We start from the raw sequence: 16,568 nt of genomic DNA, 5'->3' as shown, positions 1-16,568 counted from the left end.
TCAACAACAACAGTAATACCTACATCAATCTTGAAAACGGAGACCAAAGCTTACCTGATATTATTTTGAAACAGACATTACTTCTCATGTTCTAAAGTGTAACCAGATCACATTTTTATGTCAAGAAACTGAAATACAAGCTCTAAACACTCACACTATGGTACCACAAGGTCTCTTATCCTCTGGGGGGACACATTTTAAAACTTTTTGAAAATTGTTTCAAATTTAAAATCTTATTTCTCAAATAGGCATTGTTTCCCCTCTAGTTCTTAAATCGGGGTGAAAGTCTGGAGTTCTGGAATGGGTCAAGCTAAAACAAAGTTCTAGATGACTGGGTTTTGAGAAAACCATATCAGACAGTCATTGTAGAATTTACATTCCCATACCTTAAACAAAAAACAGAATATGTTGCTAATGTGAACAAAATCTATAGGAATCAGTTAGTATTTTTTTCATGTTGAGGCTGTCTTACGGAGTCATAGAAGGCTTGGGTGATGGACAGGACCCCTGACTGTCAAAGCTGCTGGCCCTTCCTGGCCACTGTAGAGAGACAGCAGACGAAAAAGGAGGGGTGTTTCATATTAATGACCGTAACTGTTGCTGTTTTCTTGAAAAAGGCTTAAAAAAAACAAGAACCCTTTACCTCTCCCAAGGCATGCCAATGTGTGATGGGCTTTCGAGGATAGGCTAGCATTTCGTTCCAATGGTCTCGACCCAAACCTTCGGCATCTGGTCCCGCTCTGCACACACCAATCACCTCATTGTGTCCAACCCTGAGAAACAGAATATAGAACCTTCAGCAAAATCAAAACACTTGAATTATAAAACACCGCTGATTATGCAGGCCTTCATGAAGTGGAAAACAAAACGTGATAACCCTACTGAAGTAAGTGTAGACAAAGAAACCCTCTATATATTTGATATTTTATAACTGTAGGGTTGCTAAGCTATCATAGAAAGTCTGCTGCTAGGGGTATGTACCTTATAAAGAAGGTCCACCAGTGGCAGTTTGAAGCATATAGGTGGATTTATACTGGGCATTTGGGTGTAGTAAAGTATACAGATAAAACCTGGGATGGGTTACTGGTGGAAGTCTGATAATGAGATATACCTCGTACCATTTCTATACGAAGGTAATGGCAGTGAAGAAAATGAGAATTTGAAAAGGAAATTGAAATATTATATGCTGCTGAATAGAAATGCAACCGGTTGTCTGCATTCTAAGACCAAAATGATCTCCTTGATGTGTGTCAGTCTGGGAGCAAGAAGCTGTCTCAGCTAGAGCTGCCTCCTTTTCTTTGTTCTCATTCTTCTTGGTCTCTCCGTACTGACACTGTCACTGTCAACCTCTGGATGATACTTTCTTAACTGGAACAGCTTGGAGTCAAAGGATTTTCAATGAAATGAGTCATATCTATCACATATGCCTTACCAAGTGGTTTGGCATGGCACAGTGCTCTGCAGGGCTTAGTACAGAGCCCCTTATTCTCGGCATGGGTTCTCCTATCACTGCTACTTTGACCCATGTCCAATACCCAGTTTTTATTCTCTTTTCTCCTAGCCGCCACAGATGTATCCTCTTGCACTGAAACTTGCCTCGTGGACATCTCTGCTTGAATGATTGACCACATCTACACTACAATGAAGCCATAACCCAATCCTATGGACAAATTCTTCAAACCATTCAAAGAATCCGTCTGCATCTCATACAACACTGTGCCCAGCTCCTGGTCCAGGTTATGATATCTTGCCTGAATTACTGAAACTCCCTTCTGTCTGGTCTTCTGACCTCTGCCAACAAGCCTCTTGAGCTGATCCAAAATAAGGTGACACCAGTTGTGTTCAACCTGGTAAAAGTGTTCCTGTGTCTCCCCTCTCTTTGCATTGGCTAATCAGTCAGAGGATCAGTACCCTGGTGTGGTCTTCTATCGTTCACTGCTTAGCAGTTCCATTTGCAAGGGGTCCAAAATCCAAAGTTTGCAGGTTCTTGGTAGTGACTTTGATGTGGTGGAATGAGCTCCCTCTTTCCCTCAGAACTGTTGAGAACCTTCCAAAATTCAAGAAGGGTCTCAAAACCCATCTCTTTGTGATCCCGTTCACTCCTCATCTCCTAAGAACTACATAAATTAGCATTACGCCTGCTGTATATCCTGTCTTGACTCTCAATTTTATAGGTTACTAAAATAAGGCATGTTAGCAAAAATCTTTTGAATCAGACATAGAAAGTGACTTGAGAATGGTACATCTGTATCTAAACCTCTTTGTTGTGTTGCAGTTTTCTACACTTAAACACCGCTTTGGGGAAACTGTAAATGTACCAGTAGGCATTTTAAATTACATCAGTTGTTAAACTCACCGGTCATAATCCATCACTATGATGGACAGACTAACTTGCTCCACATTCTCTGGAGGGATGTCGAAAATAATGGCCTCGTTGTAAACCGGATTGAGCGTGTTCTTTTTTGTTGTTGTTTTTCGCTTTTTTAATCTCCGTCCCTCACACATCAGCCACACTTTAACATAAGGGTCTGCACAAGAAATCAGAAACACTCCTATCATTATTTACTCTTTAAAAGAAACAATGAAAACATTAATTACCAATGTGCCAATCAGTAATGAAACCTTGAAACGTTTATTTTTAATTGCAGGCATTGCTAATAAGGTAATTTCTTAGCAAGCTAGAAGTTCTTCCTTACAGAGGCTGGCTAGTTTGCCAGTGGCATACCTGAGTAACCTGTGATGTCCATGGCTTTGAGGTTTCGACACTTGATGACAGTCAGAGTCATTCTCCCAGCCGTGGGCAGGTAGCAGAGTGAGTACATGATCTCTCCCAGGTCGACACTTTCCTACAGGACACACAGGAGTTACTACAAGCGTGAGACAGATACTACACTCCTACTTTTTAGTGATCCAAAAGCTAAGCTGTTATGGCCATAAGAAAAGTGTCAGGGTAAAATCTGAGACTACGACATGTATAAACTTTTGCTCAATGCCGCGTAAACACCACAATTACAAACACTTGCATTGAAATTCTCGTATAGATGTTCACCTCATTTCCTTACTCTAGCACTAAAGGTATAGAATATTGGTTTAAGTGAAATTGGTTTTAAGGGATATTGTTAAAAGCTGAATTGCACAGTTCAGTGGAACAGTACATAATGTGTATTGGCATATCCAGGGTTTAGAATGCCTCAACAGGCCTAGAAAATCCCCCATTCATCCCTGGTGCATAACTGATTACAAATAATATTTACTGCAGACGAACTTGCTTCAAACATTCACAAGATGACCAAAACGATAAACGGAACAGCGCTAAAATGTTCTCAAGTTATGGGTTCACAGACATCAGTGAATAAAGGCAGTAACTACAACATCTCCATAAATCAGAGGTTCTTGAAGTTCAGGCTTGCTTTGAAAATAAGAATCTCTAACTAAATAAAAGTTAAACATAAAATATTACTATGCTATTGCAGTCTGACATAATTCTATGTGAATGTAATCAATTTTCAGTATGACAAACTGCAACATTTTCTTTAAATTTTTATTTGTCTTTCTCTACAATGTGTCCTTAGGTTAGAAAAGGACAGGAACCTCTGACATAAAGGCCAACAAAGATATGTTAGTCACAGCCATATCGTGATGCTGTGCTTTGGTTGCTTGAGCTAATGTCTTCCTTTCATCATCTAAGGCCTGGAAAGAGCTAATGGCAAAAAAAAAAAAAAAAGAAAATTGGTGTGGGTATCAGGATTTGTCTGTGTCTTATGCACCTACTTGAACGATGAACCTCGGTGCAGCAAGTGGTAGGGAACAAACTAGGTTTGCTTGAGACTTTCATGTCTGCAGCTATGTCTCCTTCTCTCAATGTAATGCATGAATTGTACTTTTGCTGAGATGTACGTCGCTTTGGACAAAAGTGTCTGCTAAATGAATAAAAGTAAATGTAATGGTAATGATCCTTTGTCTTTACTCATGAATGTAGTTATAATGGATATTCCCATGTTCTCCTTTGAGACAGTGCCATCCCACTCCCACAGCATCACATTACAACAGACATGCAGATACTTCTAGCTATTTAAGCCAAGGAGCTGCCATTTTTTGGTGCTTAAGTGCTTCCATCTTTCAGAGTATGTGAATAAATCCATTGAGTGATTACAGCATGAAATAATTATATACTTGTAGTATTTAAAGAAGGCTGGAGGAAAAGGTGTTCATGACTAAATTTACAGCTCCAAGTTCCACAGACCTGTATAGAGAAATAATGCCATACTCACCGTTGTAGCACAATGGATATCCTTCCACACAATTGCTTCTCTGGAGAGGTCAGACAGCTCAAAGAGGTTGTCTACCAACACTTCCCCTATCATGTCATGGCTGGTGAAACGGTCAAAGTCGTATACACTAAAATGCAACTTCCTGTTGCATATCTGATCGTACTCCACCGGAAACTGGAAGGTCTCATCAAACACAGGGTTGAGTGTTTTGCGATGCACTCGTGTCTGAAACTTCTTCTTCCTCTCAGGCAACAGGTATATCTTCACATAGGGGTCCGAAGTACCGGTGAAGTCCTTTGCTGGAAGGTCCAGAGCTTTGAGGATCTTCACTACCAGGCTCTGGTTCTCATAGTCATACTGCAGTGAGAAGCTCAGCTTGCCACACGTCTCTACATTCTCCTTGTTCCCATCTTCTGAGTCAACGGACTTCTGCTTGTAAAGCTCCGGCTTGATCCTACCCAGGCTGTTGGAGGGCTGCCGCATGGGCAAAGTTTCCATGCTGAAGTCCACACTTGACACATGCATTTGCCGTGGTAGGTGACGTCGGAATGAGTTGTGCCTGGTGGATATGCACAGGTGTTGGACAGGTATATTAAGACCTGGATCTCTGGCTGAGTCACAGTTTGCAATGTTCTCATGTCAATACTCGCTCCCAAAATTTCAGTTCATTCAGAATAACAGTTTTTGAAAAGGCACAACAGCCTCTTGGTGTTAGTATGTTCATTATGGTTTGACAATTTATTAGAGGAGATCCTAACTATCTAATTATTTTATTGAAGACTTTAGCAAAGGTGCAGAAATCCTCGTAAAAGAACTGCAGCTCATTCATCTTTTCCCTAAAAGACCTGTATGCTGAGAGCCTTGACTCTTTCTTGCTACCTGTCTCCTAGCAACTATCACCTTTTACCACAAACAGCTAATGCGATGATTACAGCAAAACCATCATTAGTGTTCAAGTAACAAAACAAGAAAACAAAATAGTAAACAGAAGCAAAGTTAAACTAATATGGTGTATGCCTATTTTTATTAATATGAAAGCTATGATTCCTGGCATCAGCATATACATTTTTCATTTTTTTTAGCACTGAGTAAAATGTCAGCATCCAGCCAAATAAATCGGAAACATTTCACATTTGATAGGCATGTTTTAAGTGGCTTATACTGATACAGTATGTCCACAAAATTTTCCTCAGAAGACAAGCTGTCAAATTCTGTACTGGCCTGGGTAAGCACACACCGACATTCTGTAACATTTACTACTTGTGATCAACTTGCTCCAATTTCGTGTACTCTGCTGTGTATACACTCTGACATGCTGCAATGCGTATAGTGTGGTTTATACCATGCTATACAGTGTAACATTCTGCACTGCAGCGGGTGAGCACACTAACGCGATGTACTGAACTGAACATGTTAAGCCTGCCTCTGGAGTGTACAGCCAATGTTAACATCCACTTTAGTTAATTCATTTAAAAAGCAGGACTGGATTCAGATAGCTGTTAAGAAGATCAATGTTCCAATTTAGAATCAGCGCAAAAGAGACTTGCGAAAACGAAAGGGATGAATGCAATAGAAACTTGTAAAGACTGTGGTCCGGCACAGCCCCCCAGGGTGATCAACACAGTCCAAAGGCATTACGTTCAGTCCTCTGTTGCAGCTGTAAGGACAGCACTATTTATCTCCTACAGCAATAAGCTGCCCTAAACAGCACAGCACATTAGTCTAAGCTGGGTGTCTACAGGCTGCTGTGCTCTGTAAAGGTCACCAGACACACAAGAGTGGAACGTGATACAGAGGCGCTTGGAAATGCTGCTCAATAAAACATACAGTTCCGGACATGTATTACGTGTTAACGGCACGTGTTCCCCAGAAATAGCTCCTGCGCACACACCTCCCCTACTTAGCATCAGGGTCTCATTAAGACACAGACGCGGGTCTTTAAATGTCACTAAAGTGCCAATGACCGGCTAACGCAGGCATCAGTAATGGCCCCCTTCAGGAGGGCAGACGCATTCTGCCGCAGCTGCTTGGCAGGTCCTGCGGGATTCAAACCTTTGTCACATCAGCTCCACTGCGCTACATCACTAATTACACCGTGCTCAATAAATACACGGTCGCAGCGCAAAAAGACAAGGAATTGATTGTTTAATTGCTAGGATCGTTTACTACTGTTGCCATGCCATTATGACTCACTTACTTAAAATAGAATATGTGGCTTTTCTGTGATTATAGGGACGACGCCAAAACAGTGGGTGAATCTTCCTGTCTGTGAGTGAAGGAACACGGCCCTTCAAGGTACTAAGGTATTAAGTAATTCTTGGTGCTTTTTCACATCATCTCCTGCCTTTATTATTTGGCAATTGTGCAATTTGGATTTTTTGTATGATACCACCTTGTGGAAAAATACATTTCAATTGTTAGATGTGCCTGCGCTAGTCTGAATTAGAACTAATACTTTGGCAGTACATCTTCAGTCATTCCTGTGCCAACCTCTGTCACACCTGGGGGGCTGTTCTGAACTGGAACTCATGACTACATAGAAATATCGATCCAGGACTACAAAGGAAGGAAGGACTACCGAAGAAACCCCGACATACACAGAACGATGGGGAAACTGGTCGTCTCTGCCGCTCCAGCAACCTGACAGAGGGAGTAAATGCTAGCCGATTACAGCAGGTAGAAGGTACCTGGAGGAGGAGGTGGGCTCTGTGGTCTGTCGCTGGACTCTGGCATGCTTGATGAGGTGCTCTTTTAAAGTGGTCTGTACCTCAGCTGGGATGTCAGGAGATGTCTGGCTGATCTTCATGGCAGTGTCCAGGGCCTTCACCGAGTTCCTGCCATTTACCTTCACTTCGGGCTCCCTTTTTTCCTCGGGCTGCGGTTCCTCGGGCGGCGGTGCGGCGGAGACACTCTGAGGGGCGTTATTGGCATGAGATGTGAGAGCTTTGTTCCTCCAAACTGGCCAACACAGCTTCCAGAACACAAAGAGAGAGACTAACAACAGGGCAAGACCACAGAAACTGACGACCAAGGCAAGGAGACTGACGGAGATGTCTGGCGACAACAAGAACCCAGACAAGCAGTGTGACAAACAGAAACCATAATTATGAGTACGACAGACAAACATGAAAGAGAGAGAAAAGGAGAGAGAAAAGGGACATTGTGAGAAAGACAAGGGGATCAAAAGTTCTTCAAGAAATCTGATTTGGAGCCAATATATTTATACATAGTACATAATGCTTATAATTACCAATACGTTCAATATAATGCCTTACATGTAAGATAGATAAGAAGGAGTGCTTTAATGATTTTTTCTTCTCTTTATTTTACTTGTAATTCATATTAATATGATTTGCCCAAGTAACCAGCTGAAGGCATCAGGTGTAAATATTTTTCTTATGAATGTAAAAAGGAACATGATGTAACTTGAAAAATGTACATTAACTTGCATCGTCCCTCACATTGCTTTTCCACGATTTCTATACGCATGTACGTATATGCAGTACGTAAGTATGTTCAAACTCCCAGCCCAGGGATATGAAATGTGTTACATGTCCGTCTCCTCATGAACAGCGCGTCTTAGAAAAAGGTAGAAATACAGCGTATCGCGTAAATCGGCAGCCGGCTTTGTTGTAGTGCCACTCGTTACATCTGAGAATTACGTCCGTTTTCCTCTGTTTTCAACAGTGACATCGGCGCGTGTGACAGTGAGTATTTTCACGAAACGCATTGACGCGCTCGAAGAAACGCGTGAGCGAGCGCCATCTGCCACAGGCGCGCGCCCGCGAACGAACGGCTCCGCAGCGGCTGCATCGGCAACGAAACGCACGCAGCAGCCGGGCGGGTCTGTCGTTCACGGTGGAAACACACACCGTCTGTGCACATGGAACATTAATTAATAGTATGCTGTGGAACATTTTATATATATATTATATATGATAAGCGGTCCTCCCCCAATGCCCGCCTGTTCTGCCCTTTCTTCACTTAAACTACGTACTGAAGCGGCGCCGCTGGCTGCTGGAAACCTGTTGCGTTGGAGCGGAGCTGAGCGGAGCGGAGCTGAGCGGAGCGGAGCTACAGGTGAACGACCGGGTTCCGCAGGAGCGCTCGCGGCTGCGCACTGCAGTACTACTGTACACTCTGACTCTGATTATTTTATCCTTTGTACAATATTAAATATCGAATAGCAGCAAGAAGTGCTTGACAACGACTCGCTTGCCTTGTCACGCAGGGATGTCGCTGTCACCCGCTTTCTAGAAACATACACCGCGACATCAACCAGGGTGAAGTCGTGTTGGAACGAAAACTAAAAGTTGGCCAAGTGACATTTCCGCGCGTAAATCCGCAGCAGCGCGTCTTTACAAATCACCCAAAGCCTCACGTGGACTGTTTGAGAGTGAGAGGTGCACGCGCGAGGACGGGTCAAGTAACACAGTGCCGTGATTTACCTGTAGCGCCTTTACCTGGTATGGAGCTGTCCAGGGGGAATATCTCGGAGCACTTGTGACGGTCCACATGTCCTCCGAGACACAGCTCCGTGACGATCTGGAGAGCCTTCTTGCACAGGCTGATCGTGTCTTCTGTCTGGATACTCATCTTTCTCGCGTTAAGTCATAGTTTCCGGCCGAAGACTCGTCAAAGTGATTCCGTACTGAGACGGCGGCGCGTGCACGTCTGAGCGCGCTGCGAAGGACGGGCTGCTGAGCGCAACCGCTCCGCGTCCATTCCGACCGTGAGAGTGAAGCGCCTGGGTGCGCTGTGGCGCTCAGCCCGCACTGAACACGAGCACTTTCGCACTTCATGGTGCCTCATTCCTCTATTGTCCAATAGGAGGAACCCGAGCTTAGCGTCTCGTGGACTTGCAGTCCTCCATTGTCCAATAGGAGGAACCCGAGCTTAGCGTCTCGTGGACTCCCAGTCCTCCATTGTCCAATAGGAGGAACCCGAGCTTAGCGTCTCGTGGACTCCCAGTCCTCCATTGTCCGAAAGGAGGAACCCGTGCTTAGCGTCTCGTGGACTTGCAGTCCTCCATTGTCCAATAGGAGGAACCCGAGCTTAGCGTCTCGTGGACTCCCAGTCCTCCATTGTCCAATAGGAGGAACCCGAGCTTAGCGTCTCGTGGACTCCCAGTCCTCCATTGTCCGAAAGGAGGAACCCGTGCTTAGCGTCTCGTGGACTTGCAGTCCTCCATTGTCCAATAGGAGGAACCCGTGCTTAGCGTCTCGTGGACTCCCAGTCCTCCATTGTCCAATAGGAGGAACCCGAGCTTAGCGTCTCGTGGACTCCCAGTCCTCCATTGTCCGAAAGGAGGAACCCGTGCTTAGCGTCTCGTGGACTTGCAGTCCTCCATTGTCCAATAGGAGGAACCCGAGCTTAGCGTCTCGTGGACTCCCAGTCCTCCATTGTCCAATAGGAGGAACCCGAGCTTAGCGTCTCGTGGACTCCCAGTCCTCCATTGTCCGAAAGGAGGAACCCGTGCTTAGCGTCTCGTGGACTTGCAGTCCTCCATTGTCCAATAGGAGGAACCCGAGCTTAGCGTCTCGTGGACTTGCAGTCCTCCATTGTCCAATAGGAGGAACCCGTGCTTAGCGTCTCGTGGACTCCCAGTCCTCCATTGTCCGAAAGGAGGAACCCGTGCTTAGCGTCTCGTGGACTTGCAGTCCTCCATTGTCCAATAGGAGGAACCCGAGCTTAGCGTCTCGTGGACTTGCAGTCCTCCACTGTCCAATAGGAGGAACCCGTGCTTAGCGTCTCCTGGACTCCCAGTCCTCCATTGTCCAATAGGAGGAACCTGTGCTTAGCATCTCGTGGACTTGCAGTCCTCCACTGTCCAATAGGAGGAACCCGTGCTTAGCGTCTCATGGACTCCCAGTCCTCCATTGTCCAATAAGAGGAACCCGTGCTTAGCGTCTCGTGGACTCTGATACCTAAATTGTCCAATAGGAGGAATCTGGGTTTAGCATTTTGTAATTTTTCATACCTTTGCTGTTCAATGTAAGAAATATGGTCTAAAGGCGACCCACATAAGTGGCCGTTGCGCTGAAAAGTGGAAGGTGGAACGATGGTAAAGTACTCATAAACCAAAATGAACACTGAAATCAAAACTGAAGAAAGTTGTACGTGAAAAAGCGAAGTTCCCTCCTTTGGACAGAACAGATGTGCAAGACTACACACGCACGCTTTCTGAACCGCTTGTCCGCTGCGGGGTCGTGGGGAGCCGGAGCCTAACCCGGCAACTCAGGGCATAAGGCCAGAGGGGGAGGGGACACACCCAGGACGGGACGCCAATCCATTGCAAGGCACCCCAAGCAGAGCTCAAATCCCAGACCCACGGGAGAGCAGGACCTGGTCCAACCCACTGCACCACGCCGCCCCCCATGTGCAAGACTAACAGTGTTAAACTCAGAATCCTTCTGCTACACAGTAGAGACATGGAAATCTGTTATGATAAATGATAAACTCCAATACCTCCTTTTGGACACTGGAAAGTTGTAGCTGAGTAATTGATTAAAAAAAAAAAAACATAATGTGAGCTTTATGGTAGTGTCTTCTATTGGTTTTCTGTCCCTTCTTGGACAGAAACACACACACACACACACATTTTCAGAACCGCTTGTCCCATACGGGGTCACGGGGAACCGGAGCCTACCCGGGAACACAGGGGCGTAAGGCCAGAGGGGGAAGGAACACACCCAGGACGGGACGCCAGTCCGTCGCAAGGCATCCCAAGCGGGACTTGAACCCCAGACCCACCGGACAGCAGGACTGTGGTCCAACCCACTGCGCCACCGCACCCCCTGGACAGAAACAGCTGCATGGAATAAGGCCAATGTACACATACATAAAACAATAGCAGACATTAAAAATTGTAATTTACTGTTTTCATATTTCTGGATAAAGGCAAGGGGAATTTCCTTTACAATTCATTTACATTTGACAGAAATGGATAATATCTGGTGGGGTTAGATGTTAACCTGTAGATGACGAGCACGTGTGTTTTTCTGGTACAACATTACCATGTTCTCGTGCCATCCTGTAACAATAACTCGTTTGTCCTCTACAGGGACAATAAACAGAGGGTGTGTGTGGCAGATTCAATTTCACCTGCAGTAATAAAAGTAATTGAATTCCTACCACCTTTCTCATAAATCTCACAATATTTGCAGGAGAAAGCGACCCTCACCTCAGTAATGTGCTCAAAGAAGGCAACATGACACTGAAGGGCAGCTGATCTCCTAGGCAACTTACCAGGACTCAAAGTGCTTGCCGAGTAAAGCATGTCTGCCTGCTTTTATCAGCTCTTACCTTGGTGATCAAATATGAAACGGCCAGTGGTTCGTGGTCATAACAAGGGGAAGGGGGGATGTGTCCCCCTAAAGTTGATGCAAACCTAAATGCCCCCCATTATTTGTGTCTGACTCAGTTGAGTGCCACTGCTAATATTTAAGAAGTTAAGACTCTAATGTTTCAGCATTATTTTCTATTTAAAGTTTCAAAGCTTATACATCTGTAATTACAGTGAGCTACTGCAGTGTGTCTGGGGGTGCGGTGACGCGGTGGGTTGGACCGGGTCCTGCTCTCCGGTGGGTCTGCTGTTCAAGTCCCGCTTGGGATGCCTTGCAATGGACTGGCATCCCGTCCTGGGTGTGTCCCCTCCCCCTCCGGCCTTACGCCCTGTGTTTCCAGGTTAGGCTCCGGCTCCCCGCGACCCCCTATAGGGCAAGCGGTTCAGACAAACTGCGGTGTGTCATACGTTTATTTGAGTAAGATCACCGACTAGATGTATGATTGCATCAGATATGCTGGTTTTAGTTATCTCACACACACATGCAGTCTACAACCATTTGTCCCGAGCAGGGTCGTGGTGAACCAGAGCCTAACCCTGAGGGGACGCACCCTGGGTGGGCCACCAGTGCATCGCAAGGTACCCCAAGCGGAACTCAAACCCCAGACCCGCCACACAGCAGGACCCGGCCAAACCTGCTGCGCCACCGCAGCCCCGTGAGTATCTAATGGTTCAAGCTAATTTAATATTGATGGGGATTAGTGATGGTGATGATGTCATATGCTTGTCTGAACAGTATAAATACGTGGTAAAGAAATTATTAAATGATTAAAACAATAGCTACGAGACTTAAAATGATACGTGAAATGCTTGCGACCGTACAACTGTTGAGACTTGCAAGAAGCTACCGTGAGAACTGCTAATAAAAAGGGAAGGTTTTCTACTTTGATGCATGGAAAATTGTAAATCTTTTTCTTAAAAAGAGGAAAAAACAAATCCAGTGAGAATAAAATTAAATTTTCTAATAATTTCCTAATTAATTTCAAAAGTATTTGTAGTCTTCTTCCATCGGCAATGGCAAAAGGCATGTATACCGTCTGTGGGATACAACCCACTGTTCTTTCAAAATTCGAAAAAAATATAAAAAATTAATTAATTTTATTACCAGTAATGTGCTCTGATTCCAGGAAGTTTTCACACGTCCCCATGTGTCCAGAAAGGCAGCTGTTGCTATGAAACTTATGGGAATCCTGGAAAATGTGTGCTGTTTCTCCATGGAAACATATTGCCATCTATTGCTAATCCATGAGAAATTGACTCTTACATTTTAACTGTGTTACTGTGATGTCTGATCTCCCAGAAATTCCCACTCAATTTTCCCCCTTGAAATCTCAGAAGAATGGCGGTACCACTGACCAACGGTTTACAAAGTGGCTGATGAAATTTTTCCATCAAAACCTGCTCACAATAAACCGTTGCAAAAAATTGTTGTTTTTCCTCCTCTGTGAATAGTGGCAATATTGCTATTTTGTAATTGAATGTAGAATGATCATGATGTCTGGTTGCCTCCTCTGTTCTTTGTAATATATTACATAACACCCTGAGCTCCTATTACAGCACCGACTCTCACCCTGATTGTGCACCTGAAGAAATTTGCTGCTGTCTCACAGCGCCTGGGTGGTGCGAGAGGACGTGGGTTCGATCCCCGCTCGGTCCGTGTGGAGTTTGCACGTTCTCCCCGTGTCTGTGTGGGTTTCCTCCGGGTGCTCTGGTTTCCTCCCACCCTCCAAAGACATACTGTTCAGGTTCCCCAGAGTGTGTGTGTGTGTTCCACTGATGTATGGATGAGTGACCCATTGTAAGTAGTGTATCTAGCAGTGTAAATCACTGCAGTGAATGAGGTGTGTGGGCTGATAACACTACACAAAGTTCATTGGAATTCGCTTTGGAGAATAAATGCTAAATATGTGAAACCAGAGTGGAAAATGCCTCAAAAAATGCAGCTGGCTGCTGATGGATGTCACCTCCTAGATAAGGTAAGGACACCCTTTTCCGTCCTCTATTATTTGCCTTTTTATTATACTCCTGCCTACATAACGGTAATTTCAAGCAAGGTTATTCCTCATGCCTGCAGCTGATGTGTTAAAATGCAAAGGTGTCAGTATGGAAGACCAGTTCCTCTCTTTGAAAGCACAGAAAGCTGTAATTTGTGTCTGTCTTCCACTTGCTGCCAAACTTGCTAGATTAACAGCCTGAGAGCGTGAGGAGAATTCAGTTGAGTTTTTTGGCCTTGACTGAAAGAGTCTTAGCGGGGAAGAGATTTTACCTGATTCTACCTCATTCCTGCACACGTAGACTGGTAAATCAGACGACAGCAATGAAAAATACATCTGGATAATAAAATTAGCGTTTCATCAGCAGAGGAAATTGCGGAGACTACGTACCATTTGCCTCTTTCACATTCACAGAAGGCAAAAACAGCCGTTTATCCAAGGTTTTTAGTAGGTTTTAGCAGTGTTAGTTTTGGTGGAAGTTTGATGACAGTTGTATTCCTGAGTCTGATGACAGAACTGCCTGCATGACAGAATCTGCATTCATTCAGCGACACTGACTTGACAAATGAACAAAGAGCTTACATCTGCTTAGAGCACAATTGAAGTATTCGGTCTGAGTCAACAATGTGTTTTTTGTCTCATTTGCAGTTGGTTTTTACGGAGCGGGTTCAGGTGGGACGGAAAGAGGACTCTCGGACGGGAGGTGTCATAGCGAAGCTGTACCGGTGATTTCGGTCGTCACGAGCATTACGAGCTCCACGACAACATGGGACGTGTGAGTTCTGGGTTCACTTTAGAACATGCAAGATTAAGGTTCTCGTCTCCAAAACAACCTCTGAATGCGGAGAAGACTGTCTGCATGGAGTTCTCATCAGCTGGAGGCCGACAGTTGTAACGCTAAGGAAATTTTGGTCGTAACAAACCGTTTTACCAACGATGCAGTTTCGAGGGGCTGAAGCCTTGCTCCGGTGCAAAAAGAAGCTGCGGGAACATTTAATTGCACGTTATGGGTTTTCAGGAAGACTGCATAACGTCGAGAGGAAGGATTGTGAATGACTGTCAAAGAGCTCATTTGGTTTTTTCAAACTCCGAACCAGTCGCTGTCAGCAAAATGGTCCTTTGCAGCCGCAAACTCCCAGTGGTGTCGAGAACTTCATGAGACACAAATGATGCTATTAAGCTGTTGCCATGTTTTTCTACAGTTGTAATACACACAGGGTGAAACCGCTTGTCCTGAGCAGGGTCACGGCAAACCAGAGCCTAACCCGGAAGCACAGGGTGCGGGGCTGGAGGGGACACAGCCAGGACGGGCCGCCAGTCCATTGCAAGGCACCCCAAGCAGGACTCGAACCCCAGACCCACCAGAGAGCAGGGCCTGGCGAAACCCACCGCACCACCACTCCCCCTATGCTCGTTATTTAATCCAAGTAAACTCAAGTTACAATTTAATGTTACAAATTAGGGTTTAGAAAGCAGCCCAGAGCTTCTTATTGACCCTGGTTTTGGGGTAGCAGGGGAAAAAAATTGTCTCACTCTCATTATGCAAGGAATTCGAAAGCTTACTTGAAGCTTATATAACGGCACGGTTGTTTTATTTAGTTTTTCATGCGATGAGGCAGGTGACTGTTAATTCTATTTGGATCCATAAAATCGAGCCTGTTATTGACCAAATTTAAATCATGCAACTGAGCTGCCAGGAAAGTACAGACCCGTAGTGACGGCCAGAGCTGTAAAAGCCTCTGCCTCAGCAAGGAATCGCGGACAAACACAAACAACCATCTAGAAGTTCGAGAATGCTCAACCGTATTGTTTTTGGCAGAACATCAAGCATGACCTTTAGCAAAGTTGCCTTCCTATTATTATTACCTGGGTTTCAGAGATGATTTTTAAAGAAACGACCTTTAATGTATAACAATTGTGTGTTCCGTTAGTTCGATGGTTTTACCTTTGGGCTGCTCATCGAGGGGGTGCGGTGGCGCAGTGGGTTTGGTCAGGTCCCACTTTCTTGGTGGGTCTGAGGGTCAAGTCCCGATCGGGGTGCCTTGGGATGGACTGCGTCCCCTCCCCCTCCGGCCCAGCGCCCTGTGTTGCCGGGTTAGGCTCCGGCTCCCCGCGACCCCACTCGGGATGAGCTGTTTCAGACAGTGTGTGTGTGTGTGCGCTGCTTATCCGTAGCACAATGATCGTAGCTATTTTGACATTTGTTCACTGCGTTTTGTAGACTTTTACGTGAAATGTGGCGTACCTGGAAACTGACCTATACTACCTACCGACATGAACACATTGTGTTTCGCTCCGACATCCAAAGCTGGAGAAAACTATACATTTGGCTTCTTTTCTTTTGCTCCAGACACAGTTAGGTCCTTCACTGTATTTTGTATGATACTGAATTCCTACACTATGACAGTTAGCTGTGTGGGCACTTGACTCTCTGACAGGCCACAGTTTTGCAGATCGACGCTGTCCTAAGAAAGGTTAAACATATTTTGTTGAGCAAATCAAATGTATTTTCCAAAGGGATTTTTCTTACACTAGTCAATAGCACAGCTGACAACCAATTAGGATTCATGTTTTATTTAACCCTCTGGTGGGAGAGAGTTGTGGTAGCATGGTGGGTTCAGCAGGTGCCTGCTGGGTGGTGGGTCAATGGTTCGAGCCCTGCTTGGGGTGCCTTGCAACAGAGTGGCGTCCCATCCTGGGTGTGTCCCTTTGGCCTCGTGCCTTGTGTTGCTGCTCAAGGCTCCGGATTGCCAGGACAAGCGGTTGTTGACGATGGATGGAGGGACGGACGGACGGACGGACACTCCTCCAAGAGGATCTGTTAGATGACGGTGTCCGTGTGACAATATGCCATTCGTTGCTGCGTCCTTGACTTGTGTACATCGCAGTATGGTGCGGTCACCTTCATGACTAAGACTACCAATGGTCATTTTTGTGCTGGCAGTAATCCAGATGGTA

At 45.2% G+C, this 16,568-nt stretch overlaps 1 protein-coding gene and 1 long non-coding RNA gene across 3 annotated transcripts; one reads left to right on the top strand and one right to left on the bottom strand.

The window, feature by feature from the left end:
- Positions 1 to 403: 403 nt before the first annotated feature.
- Positions 404 to 8,951, bottom strand: syt10 (synaptotagmin X). 2 transcript variants are annotated; one of them, XM_029259443.1, is made up of 7 exons: positions 8,720 to 8,951; positions 6,959 to 7,325; positions 4,272 to 4,830; positions 2,726 to 2,846; positions 2,357 to 2,528; positions 644 to 773; positions 404 to 540 (listed from the first exon to the last, which is right to left on the bottom strand). In XM_029259443.1, exons 1-7 carry the CDS (start codon positions 8,865 to 8,867, stop codon positions 469 to 471), a joined length of 1,569 nt encoding a protein of 522 aa, XP_029115276.1. In that variant the 5' UTR covers positions 8,868 to 8,951; the 3' UTR covers positions 404 to 468. The 2 variants fall into 2 exon arrangements, with proteins under 2 accessions (XP_029115276.1, XP_018606801.1); XM_018751285.1 differs by having other exon boundaries at positions 8,735 to 8,951.
- LOC108933895 (uncharacterized) lies at positions 4,733 to 6,855 on the top strand. The gene is made up of 3 exons (XR_001966093.1): positions 4,733 to 4,804; positions 6,504 to 6,574; positions 6,735 to 6,855. It is a non-coding gene; the product is annotated as an uncharacterized LOC108933895 (long non-coding RNA).
- Positions 8,952 to 16,568: the final 7,617 nt, after the last annotated feature.

The sequence above is a fragment of the Scleropages formosus genome, chromosome 2 (assembly GCF_900964775.1).
Source record: "Scleropages formosus chromosome 2, fSclFor1.1, whole genome shotgun sequence".
In the NCBI taxonomy this organism is placed as follows: domain Eukaryota; kingdom Metazoa; phylum Chordata; class Actinopteri; order Osteoglossiformes; family Osteoglossidae; genus Scleropages; species Scleropages formosus.
Note: the sequence above shows the minus strand (reverse complement) of the source record. Positions and strands in the feature narration are given on the sequence as shown.